We start from the raw sequence: 25,006 nt of genomic DNA on the forward strand, positions 1-25,006 counted from the left end.
ATAAGAGATGCAAAATGTCAGGGTTTCTGTGACTGGACCCAAATGCAGACGCTGGACAACAGGTAGGTGGAAAGGTATTTTATTACAGGAGTTTTTGATATTGCAGGCTGGTGTTGGCGGTGGTGAGGGGAAAGGGGGGTTCCTGGGATGTGAGCGGCAGGCGGACCAGCAGAGAGCTGACTGAGAGCGGGTTGGATGAGCTGAAGCGGCAGATAGGTTTTTCCTAGAGGGTGGAGAACAGCAGTTAGTTGAGGTGAGCAGGCAGACAAACAAGCAAGCAAGCAAACAGATTAAAGAGGACCTTTTTTCCCTTTCCTTAATTGTGTATTGTGCATGTAAAATGTCTGCAAAACTGCAAAGTGCACACCAAAGGGAGGTCCTCTCCCCCACAGAAACACTGCTCCTGAACTGCCTGGCTTGATGTCCTGCCTTTTCTTATGCAACGTAGTGATGTCACCAAGTAACACATTAGGCTCGTTTGAGATGAGCCAGGCCTGCGCAGAATGCATGCAGGTTAGATTTGTGTCCGACTTGATGGCGACTTGCTCTGACGTCATGCACACGTGGGCAACGATAACCTCTAGAGAAGGAGGCAGCTGCAGATTTTATAGCCAGGCGCCGCAGTTGCTCTCCACCGACTGCAAGACCCAGGGCATTATGGGAAACGCCTGGCTCGCGCCTGATCAAAGAGCTGGTTTGCTCTCAGTTTTGACAGCAAACACCACGTGTTGTAGAAAGTCACAACTTTCTGTGTAATTGTAATATTTCCGCCAGATGGTATTAGTCTCATGTTGTGCAATGGTTTCATCTGTTAACAAACATATCTTGTCTGGTTGATAATTATTATTATAATAATGAAGGTTATCTATATATAACACTTATTAACACAAGTGCTCATTATGTGCTTTACAAGGCGGACATAAAAATAATAAAGGCTATCCAATGCCACATACACGCACATTTCCATATAGATTTACAAACAAATATAAATAAATCCCAACGTGGTCTGAAAACTACAAGTAGCCTACAGATCGGATCTAACAGGAAGTAACTTTTACTGTGACTTCCTGTAAATTCTTTGAAGGCTGCTTGAAACGGCTGGAAACTGTCCGACTTGACCGCAGCTTTTTGTCTCTGCCACCTGCTGCTGCCGCCTGATCGCGTCTACTCTCCAGACGAGGCTCAGTTCATCCCAAACAAGCCTATTTTTTCTAGCAGCTAGTTTGGCACGCCCTCAAACAAAGCTAGTTAGAGCGGAGCTGGAGCAGAGTCCGAAGAGTTGAGTTGACCAATCACAATGGTAAGCCAGCCGACCAATCAGAACAGACTGGGCTTTTCGAGAGGGCGGGGCAGGAGCTGAAACAGAGCGTTTCAGACAGGGGGTGAAAAGAGGTACTGCAGCACAGCTGGTATGAGAAAAATAAAGCATTTGACATTCACCCTGTGAGGTCTAAGCCAGCTTTGGTCCACCTGGTCTCCTTCTGTAATAATTAAGGTGGAATCTCAGCACTGTAATGCACAATCATGACCTTTATTTATTTATTTTTTTCAGGACAAACTGGGCTATCAGAATATGTAAGCTGTAGTGATTCACATTAACAAATAATTAAATTACCATAAAGACATTATTCAAATCACAGAACAATAACAAACAAGGTTTTGAAAAGTGTTCTACTAAGTCTTGGGAATCACGGGAAAACATTCAAACCAACACATTAAAACATATTTACTTTTTTTTTTTTTACAAAAAGGTAGCTGTGTCATGCCTCAAAGCAGTTTCGGTCAGCAGTGACACAGAGGAGTAAAACAATTTAAAGCCAATAAATGGAGTGACTAAGAAGTGCGTAGGTTTACTCTAAATAAAAGAGACTGTATATAAAACTTGCACTGACCCACACTGACGGATTAAACTCTTATATCTCGTTAAGATGAGATGGTGGCTGTCAAGTCAGTTTATAATCATGTTGTCATGTCATGATAATGATGACACACACACACAGAGAGTGAGAGAACTGAGAACGATGCATTTTGGATCGAAAGGACATCCAATTGTGCTGGCATGCAGTGCAGCAGTGTATGTGTGCATTAACACTGTGTGTGTGGCAGAATGTGATCTGGTCTTAAAGGTCTTTCTGAGCTCGTGATGACCACACACACACAGTTTGGTCAGTGTGTGTGTGTGTGTTCAGGGGATTATCACTCAGATACCAGACACCTTGTAGAAATGTCCAGCAGGCTGCAGCCATATTTGTTTTGAAGCAGGGGATGGTGAGGAGAAGGTCAAAGGTCATAGAGGTTATTCCCATTATGCAGCAGAGACATGAGAGCAGGGCTGAAGTCACTCCCTGTTATCAACCTGCTGCACTTTATTCATGTTCTGCCATTTTATTCTCAGTGTAAAATGTCATTTTCTGACGCCAAGAATCAGCCTCAGTCATCACATCACCAACTGTCGTCTAAAGTGTTAGAGGTCAGAGGTCACAGCGCGTTGGGATAAAATACTGTTTTTTATTTTGTCATCTTTTTATGTTTGTTATCGTAGATGATTTGTTGTTGTATTGTTAGTAGTATGACTTGATGACCAGGGTCAGTCTCTCTCCGGCAGAGAGAGATATCCCAACATATGCTGGTCATAGAGGATGAATCCTAACCATAGAAATAGAATAAGAGTAGAATGGACATTGAACTGTTTTTCATGGTCATTTGACTAGTTAAAAAGAAAGGGGTGATTGTTGTTAGTTGCTACGGTGACAACACACGTCGGTGGGGCCGTAAAGTGTGGTCGCAGCTCGCTGGCAAGTGAACGGACACGGGCATGACGAATGGGTAGCTAGGTAGTAGGTAGTTTGTCCTCCTCTGGATTGGTGGGGAGTGAGGTGGAGGGAATGTTAGACCCAACGGCCTACTCCACTGCTCGTTTTAGTCATTACTACAAAACCTCACCTCAGTGAGTCAGTGACTTGCTGTATGCCGGTCTAGTTTATCTGGAAGTTAGCCCGCTACAACGCAATGGAAACATTACACATAAAAATGTCCGCCTCTCTGACCATCCTGCTACATTGGTTTGAATGGTAATGTCAGGTCTAATTCTATTCTGATGTAAATGGGTTCTATGGGTACCCACGAGTCTCCCCTTTACAGACATGCCCACTTTATGATAATCACATGCAGTTTGGGGCAAGTCATAGTCAAGTCAGCACTCTGACACACTGACAGCTGTTGATGCCTGTTGGGCTGCAGTTTGACATGTTATGATTTGAGCATATTTTTTGTATGATAAATGCAGTACCTGTGAGGGTTTCTGGACAATATGTGTCATTGTTTTGTGTTGTTAATTGATTTCCAATAATAAATATATACACACATTTGCTAAAATCAAGCATATTTGCCCACTAACATATTGATAAGAGTATTAAATACTTGACAAATCTCCCTTTAAGATACATTTTGAACAGATAAAAAAATGTGTGATTCATTCGCGATTAATCGCGATTAAACATTTGAATCGATTGCCAGTCCTATTCTAGATATAACTGTGCATGTTCTCCACATTCACTGTCACATAAAATCTGACAATTCTGAATAGAACAGAACAAACAATGTTGCTTGTGCTAAATGTCAACGTTTCTTTCACAGCAGAGTTAGACTCAACTTCAACATGTTGCCTGGCAACAGCTGGCTGTCAGCACCCACTCAGGTGTGTGTAACGTGATGAATAAGACTAAGTGTGTGGGCAGTTTAAGTGCTGGGCAGACATTCAAAGAGAAAATAGATGGATAAAGGAGAGAAAGAGGAGAGGAAAGGTGAGTTGAGAGAGGAGGAGAGAAGGAAAAGAAGAAGTGTTAGAGCGGAGGACACAGGGGAGGAAATGAAGAGGAGAGAAGAAGACTGGAGAGACAAGATCAACTTTTCCATTCTTTCTGTATCTCTTTCACAAACACTTCCAGACAGAGAGGCGTTTCCATGGCGACCACTATGGGATGCCAAACTGGTTGCTTGGAGAGGAAGAGGCGGAGGAAGAGGAAGAAGAGGAAGAAGAGGTCGAGGCCGGTGGATTTTTTCCAGCTTTTCCGCAGTGATTGAAGTGCGGGTGGGCTCTCTCTCTCTCTCTCTCTCTCTCTCTCTCTCTCTCTCATGGCACCAGTATGAGTGTGGGGGTGGCTGTATTATTATTATTGGTGCCAGATTTTGCAGTGAACAGAAAAGAAGAGAAGTGAGAAGTGCTGGTGGAGGATTATGGGGTTTGTATTTGGGAGTGTTTATGGACAAAAAACAGGCTGGGAAAAGACAGAAGTGTGTCAGATATCAGGCCTGTGATGATATCATCTCCAGCAGTGTGTGGTTATAGCTTCGGAAGAGAATATGAAAACAGGAGAGTTCCAGATACTTCTTGATAAAAATGTTTTTTTTTAAGGGTTAACTCGTGGCAGCTCACCTGGGTAAGATGTATGGCTTGTTTATAATGGAACGTCCCAGGAGCAAGTGATGCTATCACGTCTCTAGCAAGTCATCGTGGCACGCTAGAGGCGTGATAATGTGACTTATAACCATGCAGGAGTGAAATTTTCATTCAAAATCCAAAAGAGAGAGAACGTTGACTAAAAACAACGAGGAGCTTTGCTTTTCTCAAGTATGTTGACTAAAATTGATCCTCGTACCTGAATCAGCATTTCCTGAGTTGAAACAGATTTGCCTGTTTAGGTCAAAGCTTCAAAAGAAACAGCTTCTTTATAGACCTTTTCAAATTATTTTGTGATGGTCGGCACGAAATCAGTTCGTATATAATCCACGTAATTGTGAACCAGTAAGGATAAAGAGCGGCGAATGGAAGAGGTCGGGGTGGATGGGTGGGTCAAAAAACACAGGACTTTCACCCAGGAGACCGGTACTTGTGTCCTGTGTGAAACCAGAAGTTAAAGTTGATTGATTTGTCACGTAACTTCCGTTCTTAAGTTATGGCTCTTCTGGAGTTATTTTAACCCGAACCGCGATCTTTTCTTAAACCTAACTAAGTAGTTTTGTTGCCTCAGCCTAACCAAGTCGATGTTTTCCTAAACCTAACTAAGTCGTTTTATTTTGAAAAGACTGGAGCGGAAATTGACACGTGCGTCAAGTGTTGCTGGACATTCGTCGGAAAAAGCACGAAAAATACATTGTTGAAAGTCGGGCTGAGCGTTACGAAAAAAAAGGGAAATTCACAGGACTCAAATACACCACCTCTGGCTAATATTTTATTACAGCACACACACACACACACACACACACACACACACACACACAGTTACTCACAGCTCTGTCGTGGCGTTTTCATGTTAATGGATGAAGGGGTCAACAATCTGTTTGTTATGTAAGTATGCCATTACATTAACATCCTATTCAAACACACAACACCTCCTTCTTGTCCTGATTGTGTGTGTGTGAGTAATGTCTCACAGAGTGGGTTGGCATGACGACAGAGCGTCCACTTCTAACAGCGTATCCAGGGAGAGTTAGTCTCCAAGCACTGATGTGTGCACACACATCACACACAATCAAAGTTGATCTTCAGCATGTTTTATAAATTTAAAAGTTATTTCAAGAGATATTTTATGAGAAAAATAGACTTTTAAAGGATCAATCTGGTGTTTTTTTCACATTTTAGCTCATTTGCCACACACACACACACACACACACACACACACACACACGCTCACACTCACACTCTGAGTCGCCGCAGTGAACAGGAGCTCTATTCCTGCTGTGTCAGTGTTTTGTTGTTGCCGTGGCAGCCGATCAGGGATTCTCTGGTTGTGATTTAATTGGATCAGCTGACAGGTAATCGGGTCATGTGACTTGCTGTTATATAACGACAACATGGCTCGGGTGTGTTTGTTTACATCATACGGTGACATAGGGCTACTCTATATAGACACACAGTGGTAGATTTCGTGGATTCAAACCAACAACCTGCTGCTCACAAACCTGCTGAAGAACTTGTAGTTCCTGATGCTATCTGCCGGGGGATGAGCCATTACAATGACTTAAAGGGTCCTTTCAGTTATTTCAAGTGAAAGAGCCACTATGTCTATGTAGCCTACCTGTTGTTCATTTCATTTTTCTAAACCTGACTCAGCCATGAAATTCAAGGAGTTTTAAGGATATTCTTTAGAGAAAAATAATTTGTCAGAATCTACTTGTTACATCATAAGTGGTGCAATAAAAGGTACAATTGGTAACATTGATATCATTCAGCCACTAGATGTCACATTCTCCCTTCCCCCGTTCCATTGCAGTAACTTCACAACAAATGGTTGCCAGTTCGTTGCACAACCTGTATGTTTTCTTTAGTGTATAATCATGAAATGAAAATAAGAGTCGTTGTGTTTTTGTTACCTTAGAATGAGCCGTTTATATCGACATAGGGAGCAGGTTCTCTTCACGGAGCCGCCCGCCATGTTTCTACAATAGGCCAGAACGGACAAACCACTGAGTGCACCTTTCCTGCTTGGGCCGGACTCGATAACGTTAATCGCTCTCCCCACCCCCCGTCACTCCACAGGGAAACAAGACACAGTAAACCTCTGTTGGTCTTGAGGAGCTGCAGCATTTATTTTTTTACACAAACTGCAACTTTCACTGAACATTCACTGATATTCTCAGAGCTAAACTAACTCTGTCTTCTGCTCAGCTAGCTCACTGTTAGCTCACAACTTCACACACATTTGCCACCGCTCTCTCTCTCTCTTGCTTCACCACTCACTTCCAACACATTCTACACACTGACTCTGCTTTTCTCCAAATGACCTACGCTACTCCTACAACAGCTCTATATATGGCCATTTTCACGTTGACCACCATAGTTCGTCTACACGCTTCGTACACACAATCTGCAAACAGATGTTACACACCGTACCTTAAACTAAAATGTGCAGTGTTATACATCATATGGTAACTTGTCTTAATTGAATGTAACTGCTACAAACATAGGCTATATGTATGCCATCAGAATAGTGATAAAAAAAATACTTGAATCTTTAACTGCTTCAGTAGATATAGTCTTCAAAACAGTGTTTTTTTTGAGTGTTGGATACATTACACCAAGATCTTTCTTTTATTATAAATAAAATTATATTTTTAATTATATAATAACACCACCGATTTCTTTATCTGAACACTGTCAGCCTGAAACTTTCCACTGTTCTTATCCAGAGTGACTGGACTCAAACCTGAGTCTTTCTACAAAAAAAACTCCAGCTCCAATATGTAGTTCAACAGTCGCCATCCATAGAATTAACAGGAGCATGGACATAAAATCTAAACTCACAAATCACTACGGTTATGAACACTATAAGCAGCTCTTAGTGTTTTGCTCTTGGAGGGAGGAGAAGCTCTTCGGGCGAAGTTTGATTAGTTGGTCAGTAGCGAGTCTTGAAGCCGGAGAGCTCCAGCTTGTCGATGGCTCTCAGGTTGGTGAAGGAGCTTCTGATGATCCGACTGCTTGGACTTCCTCTTTTACTCAACCACACCTTCCTGCAGAGGACACGGATAAAAGACGAAAGGGTAGAAATGATAATGTTCACATCTGTTCAACACAGTGAGACACTCGTGAACAGCGTCTTCTGATTACTTTAATCTGAGGAAAGTCATTGTTAGGGTAAGAATAGTTTGATCAAAATGACAAGTATCCAAATTTTACTTACATTATCAAAATCATTACATACGTACATTCAGCTTTCCCATCATTAAAGTGACCAAATCTTGTACTGTTCTTAAAGGGCTGCAATTATTTTGGGACATTTTCTGACTATCAGGGATGGAAAATACAGTGGACCAAAGTGTTGGGCAGACGGACTGGCGTCATTAGGGGACAAAAATGTAGACAAAAATTAAAAATAAGAAAAAAATAAAATAAACACAACCAGCCACTCAGGGGTCAAACCAGCGTCTGAACAACCAGGGGCATGATGGGAAAAAACAAACATTCCTGCAGCTATATTTAACCCTGAGAATCAAAGTGAGTTCTGCAGCAGAAAGACTCAGTTTTACCAACAACTGACTGATGATTGTGATGGTGTGTGTGAGTGTAGATTAGAGGAGATTTCAGGGGATCAGGGTCATGTCCGTGTAGCTGCACTGACTGAAGCTCAGCCAGAGACAGAGAGAGAGAGAGAGAGAGTGAGCAAGCAAGAGGAAAAGAGGGGGAGGTGGACAGTGAGAGAGAGAGAGAGAGAGAGAGTGAGTTTTTGAGAGACGAGCTGTCCTACTTTTTTTTGGCAAAAATCTTCTCCATCTACAGTCGACTGATCTGCTCTGACCTATCCTCTACTGTACACACACACGCGCACGCGCGCACACACACACACACACACACACACACACACACACGCACACAAAGCTTAGTGTTAAGTCTCCAGCAGCTGGATGGTTGTAATCTGCTGCCATTTTCCTCTAAAACAACACACTGATTCCTGTGATCCGCACACACACACACGGCTGAACTTCTATACTTGTGAGGACCCCAACTGACAATACATTCCCGAGCCCCCAACACTAAAAAGGATCATTCTACTTTATTACAACTTACTAGGACTTGTTTTTGTTTTGTACATCATTCCCATCGGTAAGCTCATTAAATGTGCCTTAACGGTTGCTAATAGTCTCACAGATGTGGGTCAGTAGGGGCCTGCCACACCTACGACGTTGTTAAAGTGAAAGCGAAACTTAAAAGCAACATGTTCTAACACGTTTAAAAACATAAAATTACGTTTTGAACACAAACAAAACATCTTCTTTAGGTTTAGGCAACAAAACCACTTAGCTAAGTTTAAGGAAAACATTGTGTTTTGGCTTAAAATGACTACATGTGAAAAATGAAAGTGAAACTTAGGCTGCGTTCGAAAAGTCAAAAAATTACGTCTTAACGTCTTTTGAACTACTTTTCCTTGACCTCAATGGAACACGTAATGAGGTCAAGGAAAGATGAGAAGGAGAATTCAGAAGGACTTAGGAAAAGACAACCGTGGTGTTCAGAGAATCCGACTGCACTTTCACTAGGCTCAGTAATTAAGATGCGACGGCAGCAGGTGTTATTCTGCCGTGGTGAAACTGCAATGTTCTGAGGATGGACTACAAAAGGCGCAGCATTCCCCCGTGCATTTTTAAATAGGTTATTCAATGACAGGCTCCTTCACCTGCGTTGTGTGAAAGAGAGATACCACAGGTCTTTCTGCTGATGGAACACTCTATCAACATATAATAAAGGATTATCTGAAATAACGTGGACAACAGGTGAAAAATATCACTTCATTACCAAGGTAGGAACTGAAATAAACAAAGGAATATATGATCAATATTGAGTTAATTTTTTGAGTTATGGAGAAGGTGTGGGACCATATACTCCTTCCTACTCCTTTTCGGACATGTGATATTTATTTATGTTGATTATTTGTTAATTTATTGTTTACTGTTAATTTTATCTGTTATTCTTGTTTTGTTTTTTACTTATTTGTTACATGCTCGAAATAAATAATTAATTAAAAATAAAGTGAAACAAAATGTTTGTCACCGTACACTCATATTAAACATATATTATATATATATAATTACAAATATTTGGGGAGTTATTCCTTATCTGAATGTAGGGTCTAAGAACAGAGGGTGTCGTCTGCTGTACACATTGTAAAGACCCTTGAGGATAATTTGTGATTTGGATATTGGACTATAAATAAAATTGACTTGACTTGTTTTTTTCACACCACAACTTGTTTCACTTTTAGTTTCAGTTCCTGCTTTGTTTTTTATCAGTCTCTCTTTCTTTTCCTACATTCTTCACTTTTTGGAAGCTGCTTGGCTCTCTGGGGGTTTTTCTTTTTTTTCAGAGGAAAAAAAGGAAACCACCCACTTGTTCACCTCCTACAACCAGCTCTCACTCTTTCTCTCCATCATTTCTCACTTCCATAACACTCCTTCCCTTTTCTCCTTCACCTTCTCTCCTCCCTCTCCATTTTTTCTCCCCTCTTTCAATCCTCCATCTCTCCAGTCTCCCCTCCTACATTTCTCTCCCTGACTCCTCTTTACCTCTATCCATTATTATTATTTCGCCCCTCCCTCCCTCTCTCTGCCCAGAGGAACAGCTGATCCTGTTTCCCAGGCCCTGCAGGAAGTGAGGTCGTGGTGAAAGTGGAGTAGACAGGAAGGACGTGAGAGTGAGATCACGGAAAAGATCCCTAGAATGGAAGGAAATAGTAATGTGTGTGTGTGTGTGTGTGTGTGTGTGTGTGTGTGTTTATTCATTGTATTCAATGAAAGCGAGTGTTAATCAGCTTGAGTCACAGCGAGGTTAATAATGATTTATTAGCTATTTAATTAAACCAAATCAGTTTGTATTTCCTTCGATTATTATATCAAACTCTCATTTTTGTTCATGGATTCTGTTTTCAAAAAGACTAAAACATAGCATTAGAACCGATAATACAGAAAATAATACTCTGCTTCATATCACAGCATTATGAGACTCTACTTCAACATGTAAGTTTTAAAAACAATACTTTTCATCACACTTCATGGAAAAGTAGTTCACACTGCTGTTTGCTTTACTACAGTGAACTGAAGCTAAGGAGTGTTGGTTTTGACTCCCTGTAGGTGCCAGGTGGACGGGGTTTATCCTTGAAGGTTGATTTGCCACAAACAACGTAAACATTGTTGAAATTTACATTGTTGACATCCATGCTCAGGGCCGGTTTAAGGCATAGGTCATATAGGCGATCGCTTAGTGCCACCCTCTGGGGGGCGCTGGTCGCCCTCTGAAAAAAAAGGCCGGTGGGCGCCCTTCCTCATTTTCTGCTTTGAGGTAACAAAGGGACAAATAAATAACAAAATAACTAACTAAATACAGTGCCTTCAGAAAGTATTCAGACCCCTTCACTTTTTTCACATTTTGTTATGTTGCAGCCTTGTGCTAAAATTGATAAAATATTTTTTCCCCCTCATCAATCTACACCCAATACACCATAATGACAAAGTGGAAACAGAATTTTAGAAATTTTTGCAAATTTATTAAAAAGGAAAAACTGAAATATCACATTTACTTACTTATTTACGTATTCAGACCCTTTACTATGACACTTGAAATTGAGCTCAGGTGCCTCCCATTTTCCTTGATCATCTTTGAGATGTTTCTCCACCTTGACTGGAGTCCACCTGTGGTAAATTCAATTGATCGGACATGATTTGGAAAGGCACACACCTGTCTACATAAGGTCTCACAGCTGATAATGCATATCAGAGCAAAAACCGAACCATGAGGTCGATGGAACTGCCTACAGAGCTCAGAGACAGGATTGTGTCGAGGCACAGATCTGGGAAAGGCTACAAAAAAATTCTGCTGCATTGAAGGTCCCCAAGAGCACAGTGGCCTCCATAATCCTTGAATGGATGAAGTTCGGAACAACCAGGACTCTCACTAGAGTTGGCCGCCCGGCCAAACTGAGCAATCGGGGAGAAGGGCCTTGGTAAGAGAGGTGACCAAGAACCCGATGGTCACTCTGACTGAGCTCCAGAGATCCTATGTGGAGATGGGAGAAACTTCTAGTAGGACAAACATCACTGCAACACTCCACCGATCTGGGCTTTATGGCAGAGTGGCCTGACGGACATGAAAGCCCACTTGGGGTTTGCAAAAAAGCACCTAAAGGACACTCAGACTGTGAGAAACAAGATTCTCTGGTCTGATGAAACCAAGATTGAACTGTTTGGCCTCAATTCTAAGCGTCATGTCTGGAGGAAACCAGGAACCGCTTATCACCTGCCCAATACCACCCCAACGGTGAAGCATGGTGGTGGCAGCATCATGCTTTGGGGGTGTTTTTCAGAGGCAGGGACTGGGCGACTAGTCAGGGTTGAGGGAAAGCTGAACGGAGCAAAATACAGAGATATTTTAAAGAAAACCTGGTCGAGAGTGCTCAGGACCTCAGACTGGGCTGAAGGTTCACCTTCCAACAGGACAATGAACCTAAGCACACAGCAAAGACAACAGAGGAGTGGCTTAGGAACAACTCTGTGAATGTCCTTGAGTGGCCCAGCCAGAGCCCTGACTTGAACCCGATCGAACATCTCTGGAGAGACTTGAAAATGTCTCTTTACCGACGGTCCCCATCCAACCTGACAGAGCTTGAGAGGATCTGCAGAGAAGAATGGGAGAAACTCCCCAAATCCAAGTGTGCATATTTCAGTTTTTTTCTTTTTAATAAATTTGCAAAAATTTCTAAAATTCTGTTTCAACTTTGTCATTGTGGTGTATTGGGTGTAGATTGATAAGGAAAAAAAGTAATTTTATCGATTTTAGCATAAGGCTGCAACATAACAAAATGTGAAAAAAGTGAAGGGGTCTGAATACTTTCTGAAGGCACTGTAAATACACTTTTCACCCCTGTAACTCTTTTTGTAGTGAAACTGACTAAACACTTTTAAGCCAAAAAATATCAGGGGCCTATTGTTTATTCATATTATAATGAATACAGTTATTATATGAAAATAAAAATGTAGGCCTGTCAATCAATTAAAATATTTAATCGTGAATAATTGCATCCTTGTCCATAGTTAATTGCAATTAATCGCAAATTAATCATACATTTTCTATCTGTTCAAAATGTACCTTAAAGGGAGGAGTATTTAATACTCTTATCAACATGGGATATGCTTGCTTTATGCAAATGTATGTATATATTAATTATTAGAAATCAATTGGGAAAAACTAAACGATGACAAATATTTTCCAGAAACCCTCACAGGTACTGCATTTAGCATAAAACAATATGCTCAAATCATAACATGGCAAACTGCAGCCCAACAGGCAACAACAGCTGCCAGTGTGTCAGTGTGCTGACTTGACTATGACTTGCCCCAAACTGATTGTGATTATCATAAAGTGGACATGTCTGTAAATGGGAGACTCGTGGGTATCCATAGAACCCATTTTCATTCACCTATCTGGAGGTCAGAGGTCAATGGACCCCTTTGAAAATGGCCATGACAGTTTTTCCTCGCCAAACTTTAGAGTAAGTTTGAAGCGTTATTTAACCTCCTTGTTGACAAGCTAGTATGACATGGTTGGTACCGATGGATTCATCAGGTTTTTCTAGTTTCATATGATGCCAGTATCTTCACTAGCTTTAAAACTGAGCAAGCTACAACCGAAAACTCGGAAGTTTCATTAATTCGTTATAAGAAATTAGTTGCATTATTAAATCAAATCAAATAAATTAATTTTTGTATAGCGTCAAATCACAACAGAAGTTATCTCAAGACGCTTTATATATAGAGCAGGTCTATGACCGTACACCAGAGTTTAGAGACCCAACAGTATCCACCAAGCGCACTGTGGCCAGGAAAAACTCCCTGATTACTGGGAAGAAACCTGGAGCAGAACCGGGCGCAGGGCGGGCGGCCATCTGCCGAGACCGGCTGGGGGGATAGATAGATAGAGAGAGAGTGTGAGAGAGAGAGAGAGAGAGAGAGAGAGAGAGAGATAGAGAAGCAGCCACAATAGTAGCCTAGCAGCTGTAATAGCTAATACAAGTAGGACTGATAACACAAAACCAATAGTGGTGGATGGAAAGAGTGATAATACAACTATCGGAATTGATGTCATTGGGTCGTCCCCAGACGGGCTTTCAAGTGGAGCTTCCAGCTGTCTCAGTCCACCATATTACCGCATTAACTTTGACAGCCCTATAAAAATGAAAACCATTGTGATGTCTGATGTGTGTTGCGGTTTACGGGGCTACGGTTAGTGTCTGGGAGTGTTAAATATCATGTCCATGTTTACTAACTAGCAGTCTTATGTTGTATTGTAGTTATGGTAACAAAGACTGCTGTACCTCTGTTACCATGGAGATCAAAAGGAAAGCTGTTATATGTATAACTCATCTATACAAATAGTACAAAAGTACTAAAATATCAAAATACCGCCATATATATGTATATATCCACAGTATATAGAAAATAATAATAATAATAATAATAATAATAATAATAATAATAATAATAATAATAATAATAATAACTATGTGGTAATAATAAGGAAGGAATTAAAAAAGCTTTAGTTCAGTAAACTCCACCCGCCTGGTGCAGCAAGGAGATGAAAACAAACACCAAGAATGATATCATTGTTTTACACTTGTCAAGTGTGTGTGTGTGTGTGTGTGTGTGTGTGTGTGTGTGTGTGTGTGTGTGTGTGTGTGTGTGTGTGTGAGTGAGTGTGTGGGTGGTAAGAGAGCAGCAGATCCCTGGAGGCCGTGATGTCATCTAAAATAGACGTCCACACCCCGGTGACATCACTCCCGCCGGACAGAGAGGACGTCAAAACAAAGTCGTCCGCGGCCTCAGCTTCATGATTAATTTTGGGTTATTACCATGACTGTGATTCAGTGAGGGGAAGAGACAGAGACCGGGGTAAGTGAGGATGGGAAATATGTGTTTGTGATGTGCTCATGAACTGGTTGGTGATCAGGTCATTCTGTAAGTAATTGAAGTATTTGGACTGAATAGAACAATGTGACAAAACACAGTTGGAAGTTAAAGAGGAGGGAAACCTGCACAGAATGCAGCTCTCTGTCTGTGACATCAACTGAACTGAAGCGCAGACTGGACTGTTATGTTGTGAAGGTAAAGAGCGCCATCTAGTGGCTGAGCAACTATGGGCATTTTTAAGTCCCAGCAATGCCATTTTTGGATTTAACATTTGCAGTGCAATGCTTGATAAATATATGCACAGTGTTATTACCCATCTTGACATAAAAAATAATGACTACATAATGTGTTTTAAAGGTCCCATACTGTAAAAAGTGAGATTTTCATGTCTTTTACATTATAAAACAGGTTTAAGTGCTTTATAAATACTGTTAAACTATCAAAACGCTCAATATACGGAGAAATACACACAGCCCGTATTCAGAAATTGCGCGTTTGAAACAGGATTTCTGTCCATTTGTGATGTCACAAATATACAATATTTAGACCATTACAGGGTTTTAAACGTAAACATTCTAAATGTGTCCCAGTTTATTTCCTGTTGCAGTGTATGTTAATAACATCACCCGACAGGAAATAAACATGGACCCAAAATGTTGCCTAGCAACACAATTCCGTTGCAATTCCATTGAAATGCACTAAAACAGAGTGTTTCAATACAGGTATATTCAGGCAGACAGTACAAGAAAAATAATGTGTTTTTTTAACATTACAGCATGTAAACATGTTCTATTAGAAACACATAATACAAGTGTGAACCTGAAAATGAGCACGATATGGGACCTTTAATAAAATGTATGATGTATTTTATGGGTCCAAAAGCCACTTTTCTGATCTGGTCTCAATGTTGAGAAACGTAAAATGAGCTAATTCAATTATAATATGACATCATTTAAAATGGAATTGTTTCATATACTGTACATATTACTTTACACCATATTGAAGTATTTTTTTGTTTACAAATATTTTTTGATTTTAAAATGCTCCAGTCACACACTTCACGACATTGAACAAATACCTTAGTAACAGATTTATTCAAAGCCAACCAAATCTAGTTTCCATGGAAACAAGATCAAGAAAAACAAGGTTGAGATCACCTTTTCTTCTGAAGTATTTATTGTGTGTCCTTACCATACAGCTTAGTGATTGTGTATTTTGAACTACATTTAAAAAATAACTCAATATTACTGTTGAATTCATCTATATTAGATGCTAAGAGTCAAAGCTAACGAAGCAAACCTTGCTAGCAGCCATTTATCTGCAATATTAGCAAATATGTTATGTCCCAAACATGTCAGTAAGGACATTAGACATTACAATTGCAATATCTGTCATAAAAACAACATATTTTATATATTTTTTGTGTATGAAAACAGACATCTATGGTTACTGTCTACATTTTTCAGTGTGCAGAGAAAATCATGAAATCTCCTATTTAAAAAAAAAAAATTATATCAATATTTACAATGATGTACAAAGCTTGATGGAATTTAAATGTCTTAAAAATATTATAAAACATTATTGTAATGTTGCGGTAAGGACATTTAGTGAGAACAAGTGATGAAAACTATAAAAAATAAACATGTTACAGATTAAAATCTTAATCACTATATGTCATTTTGTGTACCTGTTTATATGTATTACATACTCTGATGGTTAAAATTCATGGAGGTTGATTTCTTTGTAAATTTTGGGAGAGTCAAAAGTGACCGTAGTTGCAGAAACACCCATAAAATTAAAAAAATAAATAAAAATAACTACATAAATAATAGTAATAATAATAAAATAAACAATCCAAAACACTTCCAGACATAATAACATTATGTCAAAGTTCTGAGTCTATATATAAACTAAAAACTGAAGATACAGTAAGCACAATAACACAATAAGTACATTTTAAGTAACAAAAGCTGTTTTAAGTACAGTTTAGACTCAGATTAGGGGGTGTGCAATACATAGGGATGTGCAAAATATGTCTTATTTATTGATAGGTGATGGACCTTTGCTGTTGTCTCTGTTGTTCTGTGTTTTAATCATGTCTACATTATGTTTAGTGTTTACTGTGCTGTACCACAGATGGTCCCTTTTGTTGTCTTGTGTTGCAGTATAACTTTGTATACTCACATCTCCGCCACCCTGTCAGCAGGACCCTGGACCTGTCCGTCCACCGACCCACTGCGGGTGTTCCTCACCCAGCCGACCAAACCGAGCTTCAGACCCTCCTTCTCTGTGTACTGCACGGATGGAGGGAGGACGGGGTTAATGTTGTGCATACTTGTACAGACTAAATGATATCAGAAGAAGTCACTGAACTTGCACCACAAAGTACTCAGCCATCTACACTAACAAGATGCAACACTAATCCACGTGCACTCTGGTCTAGTCTAATGCATTACCTTTCCTTTTGGTTTTCTGCTCGGAGTTATTGAGTTACCTTCTTACATAATTTCATGATTCAGATTTGACATGGTTCTTAGAGCAACATAGCCTCTAAAACGCCTCTACAGCCTGTTGAGGTGAGAAAAGATGTGTCTCGTGGAATTGGTGTGCACAGAGTCTGAATGAAAAGTCCGAACAGGACCAAGGGGGCTGAGGCAGACATGCTGCAGTATAAAGGCAGGCAGGAGGTTAAACATGCACATACATGCAGACTAAACAACATAAACCAAAATGACAAAGAAAGCGTGCAACGGTTTAGATTTTTTTAGCTGGTCTGAAAAGCTCGGTCCAGCTCTAACGTCATCCTTTCTGGTCTCAGGTCTGTGAAATCGAAAAAAGCTCGAAGGGCTCTCTTAATGCCATTTGAGTCTGCATTTCCACAGACTCTCTTCCCCACAATACATAGTTTTCTAATGTTAAAAATAGTAATCCGAAACCATAAAAATACAAACAAAAAACAGTGGTGGAAAGTAACTCAGCACATTTACTAAAGTACTGTACTTAAGTACAATTTAGAGGTACTTGTACTTTACTTGAGTATTTCCATTTTATGCATCTTTTTACTTCTACTCCACAACATCTCAGAGGGAAATATTGTACTTTTTACTACACTACATTTATTTGACAGTTTTAGTTAATTTGCAGATTGAGATAGTTAATACAAAATATGATTAACTAATAAATCATAATAAATATACAGCGAGCCGGTCATTGTTGTGAAATAAACCGTTGGGGTTTATTTCACAACAATGACCCACTAGCTGTACATTATCCTGCATTATTACACACCTACTTACTTAAGGAACCAATCATTTGACACAAAAACGGTCCGCCAGAGTCTGACATCAGAACTGCACCCATAGCAACAGTCTGTTATACCTAGCAACAGTCTTTTATAAAGAAATAACAGATCGTAGAACGCCGTGATTGACCAATCAGAATCGAGTATTCAACAAAGCCGTGTACCAGGAGTAAAAAGCTAACGTTAGGCTAAAGAGTATACACAACGGGGCTGTAAAGACAGACGAGTCGGCGTGATGACGTTTAGTAGTCTCATTTAGCCACGCCTTTTTTAAGACACGTAAAAGCTTCAAAATTCACGATTGGGATATTTATTGACGAAAAAAATCATGTTCCTCTGTGTCCTCCGTTGTCCTCTGGTGCTCCTAACAGCATCTGCAAGATTTCACAGACCAGAAGAAAACAGGCAGTAAGAGCTGATCTGAGGTCTGCTGTCCATCTGCTGTCTATGAGAGCCGGCTGTCAATCACTCGCGAACTCCGACCAAACGGTCAAACTAGGCAGCGCTGATCAAATATGAATCAATATTCTGTTACGTTAATGCCTAATTCTCTCCTCAGATGTTTTCAGAATCATCTTGTAGTGTACTGTTTAGCTGTAAAATGAGAAAGTTTGTGACGCCGCCGCCATTGTGAAATCTGGTGAAGGAACGCCAAGTTCCGGTCACATGACCAGAGCACAGCTAATAGGAACGCTCTCTCAATGAAATGACCTGTGATTGGTCAAAGTCTCCCGTCACGGACTAGATCTTGAAAAACAGAGCCATGAGGAGGTCCAGAAGTCTAGTTTTCTCTCAGAACACTTGAATTAAAATATGCTGAAAGGTTATTATGGAATTTTTGCCCAATGATGACAAAAACATACCTATGCCTACTGCCACTTTAATCACAGACCTTATTTCAGGCATCTTACTAAAAACCCATTCAAAAAACCCTTTGACTTCCAGACGACGGAACCGGAAGTGCTAAAATGCTAACTCATTTCTTCAATTTTAGCACTCTGTAATATAGATTAAGCTACCCAGGAGTATATAAAGTAATCAAAATAAGCTCCAACTTAACCAGCTGCAACATTAAAGGGACTATTTGTAACTTTCAGAAATGCTTCTTAACAGCGACACCTGTGGCCGTGAAATCAACGAAAGTCAGCGTCGGGCTCGCGCTTGCTCGCTCTCAATATACCTGAACGAGCATCACTCAAAACAGTGAGGCGACACACGTCAGATAAAACCACAATATCACTCTATATTTCAGCTGCTTGGTAGTAATGTTAGCTGACCAGACGAAGGTCTCTCCATGAACATGATTTAGATCTGATCCTAGTGTTGGCTTTTCCTGCCTAAGTGCAGGCTGAAGCAGCGGCGCTCTGCAGCGTGACTCCCTGCTCTCGCCCGCAGCCGGAGAGAGCAGAGGAGACACCGGCACCCGGTCGGTAACGAGACGGTAACGTTACTAGCTAAGGAGCTCTAAACCTCTGTTGGTCTGTTAGCTGTTTGTCTGGAAGAGCTGCACCTTTTTTTCTGCACAAACGTCCACTGTGCATTCACTAGATATTCTCAGAGCTAAACTAACTCTTCTGCAGTGAGGAGTGAGCGCGCGTTCACGTCTAGAGGTGGAGCGAGCTGAGAATGCGCGCGCTCTCTGAGCGAAGGCAGGCAGGCAGAGTTGGAGAGGCAGCGGCCACACGCGAACGCGCATATGTGAGCGCGCATTTGTGACGACCCGCTACATTTATGCGCGTACAAAGTTACAAATAGTCCCTTTAAAGTGATGAACACATTAATGCATCAACAATTATCCAATTGTATGATTTATATTTTTCTGATAATGGGCCTCTCTACATAATGAGTATGTGTACTTCCTGTACTTTAAGTATATGTTAATGTTAATACTTTTATTCATGTAATATTTTGAATGCAGGACTTTTGCTAGAGTATTTCTACACTGGTGTTTACTACTTTTACTTAGGCTAAGTACACAATCTCGATACTTCTTCCACCACTGACAATAAATGAGGTTCCAGTGCTCAGACACTACTATTAAGGAATTCAACTCTCTGAAGAAGACTGTTATATGGTCGAATGCTCCAGGAAAAGCTGGTCAACCTTAACCTGAGAAGACTTGACCACAGATGAGATCATTTATTAGAATAATAAAGTGTCACGGTGAATGAAGTGGTTCTGAATTGTGTCGGCCTCGGCAGCGCTCTGGATCGCGCGTAAATGTAAAAGAAAATCAGTGTCCCACAACTTCTTAAAGGTATAATATGTAACCGTTGTCGGTGAGGACAAAGCAGCAAATCAGAGAAATAAAACCTTATTGCTGAGGCCCAGAAACGTCTCGAACACAGAAAAAAAGAAAATCCAGGCAGAGGGCTGCAGGGTCTCTGTAGATACAGACACCACCAAACACCTCTAGTGGGCCAGAAATGACGATTGAGAGGGATTACTTTTCACTCGCCTCTTGTGGGACATTTCAAGCACTCTTTGGGGCCCTCTGGTGGCCACGGAGGCCTTAAGCAGGCTTTTAGTTCACTCATGCGTCAGACCATAAAATGTCATTGTACATTAACAGTGGAAACACAAAGAAGAAGCTGAATGATGAACTGAAATGTAGCTTTGGTGGCAAAGTGGCGGCACAGGAAACAGCAGGTGGTGATGGGAGCAAATACTCACCATTCTGAAACAGACTCCTGTCAAAATTTAAAAAAAGAGAGAGAATGACTTAAAATATGTAGCAGATTACTGTATTGCTAAAGCTCTGATTGCTAATGGGATAACTGTGCAACATGTGAGGAGTCAGAGATGGATAGAAGGGAATTGAAATTCAGCATTTTGAATGGCAGTGTGTTACATGTGAACATTTATCCTTGAAGATTGGGTCAAATGTAGAGAATTGTGTGTTTTGAAAAAAATGAAATTTAGAACTGCAATCTGAGTGTAAAGCAGGAAATGTGCTTGTATTTTAGCAGAATTAGTTCAGGGGGTTGATACATGAAGTTGTGGTCATTGTTTCAGACAAAAAAAAAGCAAAAGCAGAAAGAAAACAAAAACAAACAAACAGTGATGCCAAACAAAAACAAGACAAAACTAAGGTAACATTTTAACACTTTTAAAACAGTACAATAGATAAAAACAATAAAAAAACATATCAATTAAATAAATACAAATAAAAAGAAAAAACCCCCATGAAAACTGATATGAAAAATGATAAAAGACCTATATGTATATGTAACATTCTATAATAAATGTTCCATTGACTAAAACAAACAGCTTATCCCAGCTTTGTCACACCCATTGACGTCACTTTAGGCTCAGGCAACAAAACCACTTATACCCCTTTCACACCGAGGACTCAATTAGGGTTGAACCAGGGTTGGTTGTGTATATGAAAGGTTAACCCGCGTCGATCGACTCGCCTTTGCGACCCAGCTCAAGCGGTGGGTCAGACCAGGCTCAGACCAGGGTCGATTTCGATGTAAATTGCATGGACCAGGGTCGCTGACAGACAGGGCGGGACTAACCTATTCGGTTGCAAATTAGGGTGCACAGTCCGTGACGTAACTGTTACAGGTCACCGTGGCTCATAAACAAAGAGACATCGAGGTTCGGGAGCTCCTGACCGTCCACGGTGAGGAACAAAAAAACGGTAGATGATGGGACGGTGATGAACAACGTAGTGTGACGTTAAACAAGCATAACAAGGCTGCTGAATGAAGGAGGCATCCGCCGTTACGTTACACGGAAACACACCGCGTTAGTAATATCTAACACCTGAGCTAATTGGTATGCATTGGTAGAGTAACCCTGGTCATTGGTGTGAAAAGGGTATTAATTAGGTTTAGGAACAAACTACATGGTTAGGTTTAAAACTATTACGTTTGTAAAGTGAACACGGGACATGAACAAACAGCTGATGGTAACGTGAAAGTGAAACTTAACGCACGGGACACGAACAGCGATCTCCTGGATGAAAGCCTTGTGTTTGTTGGACCCATCCACCTCCCTTCCTGCCCACACGGTGTGTGTTTTTTTGCTCTATAAACGACATCACCACACTCACTCCTGGCACACTTTCTCTTGGCATTTAGCCTACTGTTGCTACAGATGGGTTTACATTGTAGTTAATGGAAAGCCAGGTGTGTCTCATACCGGCTCTAAAGAGTGCATTGTGCGGCGGTATCGAGCACCGATGGCCGTGACAAAGTGTAGGTATTTGACGCCATGGGAATGAGAATGGGCTGTGTAAACTCTTAATAATAATAATTAAAGCTGCAAGCGATGAATGGGTCCTAGCCCCTTGTGCATGTCAGGGGTACTGGCGGGATGCCGATTGATGCGTCTGTTCATTTCATGACCGTTGGACACTGCGCTCACGAGTTAGCTGGTATTTCTTGCGTGGAGTGCTTGGCGCTGGAAATGACGCATTGCACATTTTTGTACCACTTCCTATGTCGCACTACATACACTAGAACATACAATAATTATACACTATGTTGCTGTATATCCTGTAGATCACACCATGTAAATCACATGTAAATTGGATGATCTTTGTCACATAAGGCAGACTTCATCTTGTCAGTAGGTGGCGCTATGACTATAACCCAATATGGGCATGTAGATGTCTTCAGGCTTGGACTCTTATCCAGCATGTGAAATTTGGGGCAGATTGGACGATGTAAATTCCAGTTACAACAGCTTACTGTGTCATGGTGAAACATGGAAATTGCTCGCCTTGCCACGGCAACACTGTTCCACGAACACCCAAAACCATCATGAAGGTCTTTACATTCCGCTGATCAAATTTGAGATTGATCTTTTGAATCCTCTAGGAGGCGTTTCAAACAGTTCCATACCTGTAAAGTGCCGAAAATTATGTATTGTCACATGATATATGACATCATCGTTAAGGTATTGACTATTTCTTCACAATTTAGAGTCACATTAGCCGGAGGATTATGCCAACCAAATTTGAGACAAATCCAATAATCCTTCTGGGAGGAGTTTAAAAAGTTTTCATACAATGCATGAAAAATGCAAAATATTAAAAATGGCCAACTTCCGGTTGGGCGGAGCTAATGAAAGCCAATGGGAAATATGTCCGAAATGATTAGAGCAATGTGGGTACCAAATTTCGTGAATATTGGTGCCTCTATGTTCCAACTAAGGCCTTCCACGCATAAGGGGGTGCTATGAAGCCCCCTAAACACGCATGAACCCAATCGCTGTATATTCTCCTATTGTTCACAGGTTTTGATATATGCGCCAAGTTTCAATAATCCTGAGGCTGCAGGAAGTGAAAGGGCAGTGAGTTCCTGTCCCGCCTGCAGCAGCAGAGCTGTGCTCGGTCCTAAATTAAGCAGCAGCAGCAGATCAGTTTACAGCCTCGGCTCACAGAGCAGAGCAGAGCAGAAAAGAAGAGGAAGAGGAGGGAGGAGAGTTAAACATACAGACCTTGAACGTCACCGAAGATCTCAAAGTCCACCGACACCAGTTTGGTTCCTGCTAATTCACCTTCAGACATCGTGAGAGAAAAACAAAAACTGTCCCTTTAACAGCAGAGGAGGGTAACCGTTAAGGTTAAAGAATGGGTGAATACCCCCTGTGCTCTCTCTCTCTGTCTCTCTCTTCACCACTCTGCACCAACATGGTCCCGCTTCCTCCAGATTTTTTAAAGGGAAACCTCACCATATGAGGATGCCCAGTCTGTGCTGATGATATCTGTAGTTCATTAAACTACAACAACTACAAATACTATGTTGCTTTTCATATTGACAGATATTAGTGTTCTCTTGCACATTGAACATACATCCACCCATGTTGGGCCGATTGCGTCTCAGTGTCGACACTCTCGGCTGCGTTCTGGCACCAGAGAACCAAATATGAGCCGGTTCTGACCCAGATATGGCTGATAGATTTAGCTCGGTAGGTTTTAAAGGTGTGAACCCGGGCTGGGAATCAGCTTTGGCTCAGAGGTCACAAATACACTTCAATACTGGTATCTTCTAAACCCTACTGTTATGTTTTGGGTCCATTGGTAACATTGACATATCATCACCTTTTGAGTTGAACTTGTTAGCAGGCAGTTATTTATTTAGACATCTAGCAGTTACAGAGTAACATTTATTAGCAGTCTTTGTGTTTGTGTCCACCTGATAAATATAAGTCCAATATTCTCTCTCTTTTAGCTCTGTTTTTGGTCTCCGCCAGATCCTGAGAGAAATATCTGTCTCTTTAGCTGCTAAACGCTCCATTATGTTCACCAGCTATAGGCTCTAACTGTGTCTGTCTGCTGTTTGCTGCTGAGCAGGTAGTGTTCAGTTGCTTTTTACAGCGTTTTCTCTGAACACGACACTCTGAGAGTGGTGAGAGTGAACCAGAACGGTAAAGTTGTGAGGCTGACAGATAAACAATGAGCTGAAACTCTCTATGAAGCTCTGTAGAGCTGAGGGGAGCTGCTGATTCAGCTGATCATTCACTACCAGAGACACCTTTCAGGTTATCGATAAAGAAAATAATTGTTGGTCGCAGCCCTGACATTAATGTGCTCTAAAGGCCAAGACACACCAAGCTGACATCAGAACTAGCGGCGATGAAGTCCGACTGTTGTGTCCACTCACTTCACCTTTGGCCGACAAGTTGCACTCGAACACACCACAAAGACGACAAGTGACAGCCAGTTAGCACGTACGTTCTGCGCCTGCGTGAGAGGAAACAACTCTCCACACCAGGAGGCGGCGGTAGTCTGTATTCATCATTCAAAAAGGGAAAAAGGAAGACCGAGGACGGCGAATATACAAGCCGTTGTTACGATACGTACATGAAAGAAAGCGGCGTCTGCTGACCATTTTCACACCACTCCCACTCACCACTTAGCTTCATTCCAAATGGCCATGTGAAAATATTTGTGTTGGAATGATCAGATCAGATAAAGATGAAAAATGAGAGTGTACTGTTTAACTGTAAAATGAGAAAGTTTGCAGCCATGTTGAGATCTGCTGAGGAAATACCAAGCACCGGCCACCAGCCGGAGCACAGCCAATAGGAACGCTCTCTCTCTGAAATGACCTGTGATTGGCCAGATTTTTTAAAGCCTGAAAACAGAGCCATGAGGAGGTGCAGAAATCTAGTTATCTCTCAGAACACTTGAATTGCAATATGCTGAAATGTTATTATGGAATTTTTAACCAATGATGCCAAACACTTTCTGTCTACTGAAGCTTTACGTTTTCAGTAACAGTGTCACAGAGGGTATGAATA

The 25,006-nt window shown here is 41.0% G+C and overlaps 1 protein-coding gene across 2 annotated transcripts; it reads right to left on the reverse strand.

Annotated features, from left to right (window-relative positions):
- Nucleotides 1-89: 89 nt before the first annotated feature.
- acyp2 (acylphosphatase 2, muscle type) lies at nt 90-23,369 on the reverse strand. 2 transcript variants are annotated; one of them, XR_012595174.1, is made up of 5 exons: nt 23,201-23,369; nt 20,423-20,439; nt 16,633-16,742; nt 7,304-7,509; nt 90-223 (listed from the first exon to the last, which is right to left on the reverse strand). XR_012595174.1 is itself a non-coding variant. In XM_074645623.1 (4 exons), exons 1-4 carry the CDS (start codon nt 23,268-23,270, stop codon nt 7,395-7,397), a joined length of 312 nt encoding a protein of 103 aa, XP_074501724.1. In that variant the 5' UTR covers nt 23,271-23,369; the 3' UTR covers nt 6,477-7,394. The 2 variants fall into 2 exon arrangements, 1 of the variants encoding a protein (XP_074501724.1); XM_074645623.1 differs by lacking the exon at nt 90-223 and having other exon boundaries at nt 6,477-7,509.
- Between the last annotated feature and the right edge of the window lie 1,637 nt (nt 23,370-25,006).

Source organism: Sebastes fasciatus, chromosome 9 (genome assembly GCF_043250625.1).
Source record: "Sebastes fasciatus isolate fSebFas1 chromosome 9, fSebFas1.pri, whole genome shotgun sequence".
NCBI classification, from domain to species: domain Eukaryota; kingdom Metazoa; phylum Chordata; class Actinopteri; order Perciformes; family Sebastidae; genus Sebastes; species Sebastes fasciatus.

Coding starts and splice junctions, on each gene's coding strand:
- acyp2 (XM_074645623.1), bottom strand. CDS start 23,270: ATGTCTGAAGGTGAATTAGCAGGAACCAAACTGGTGTCGGTGGACTTT. Junction 7,510..16,632: donor GCTGACAGGGTGGCGGAGAT/GTGAGTATACAA, acceptor TGTCCTCTGCAG/GAAGGTGTGGTTGAGTAAAA.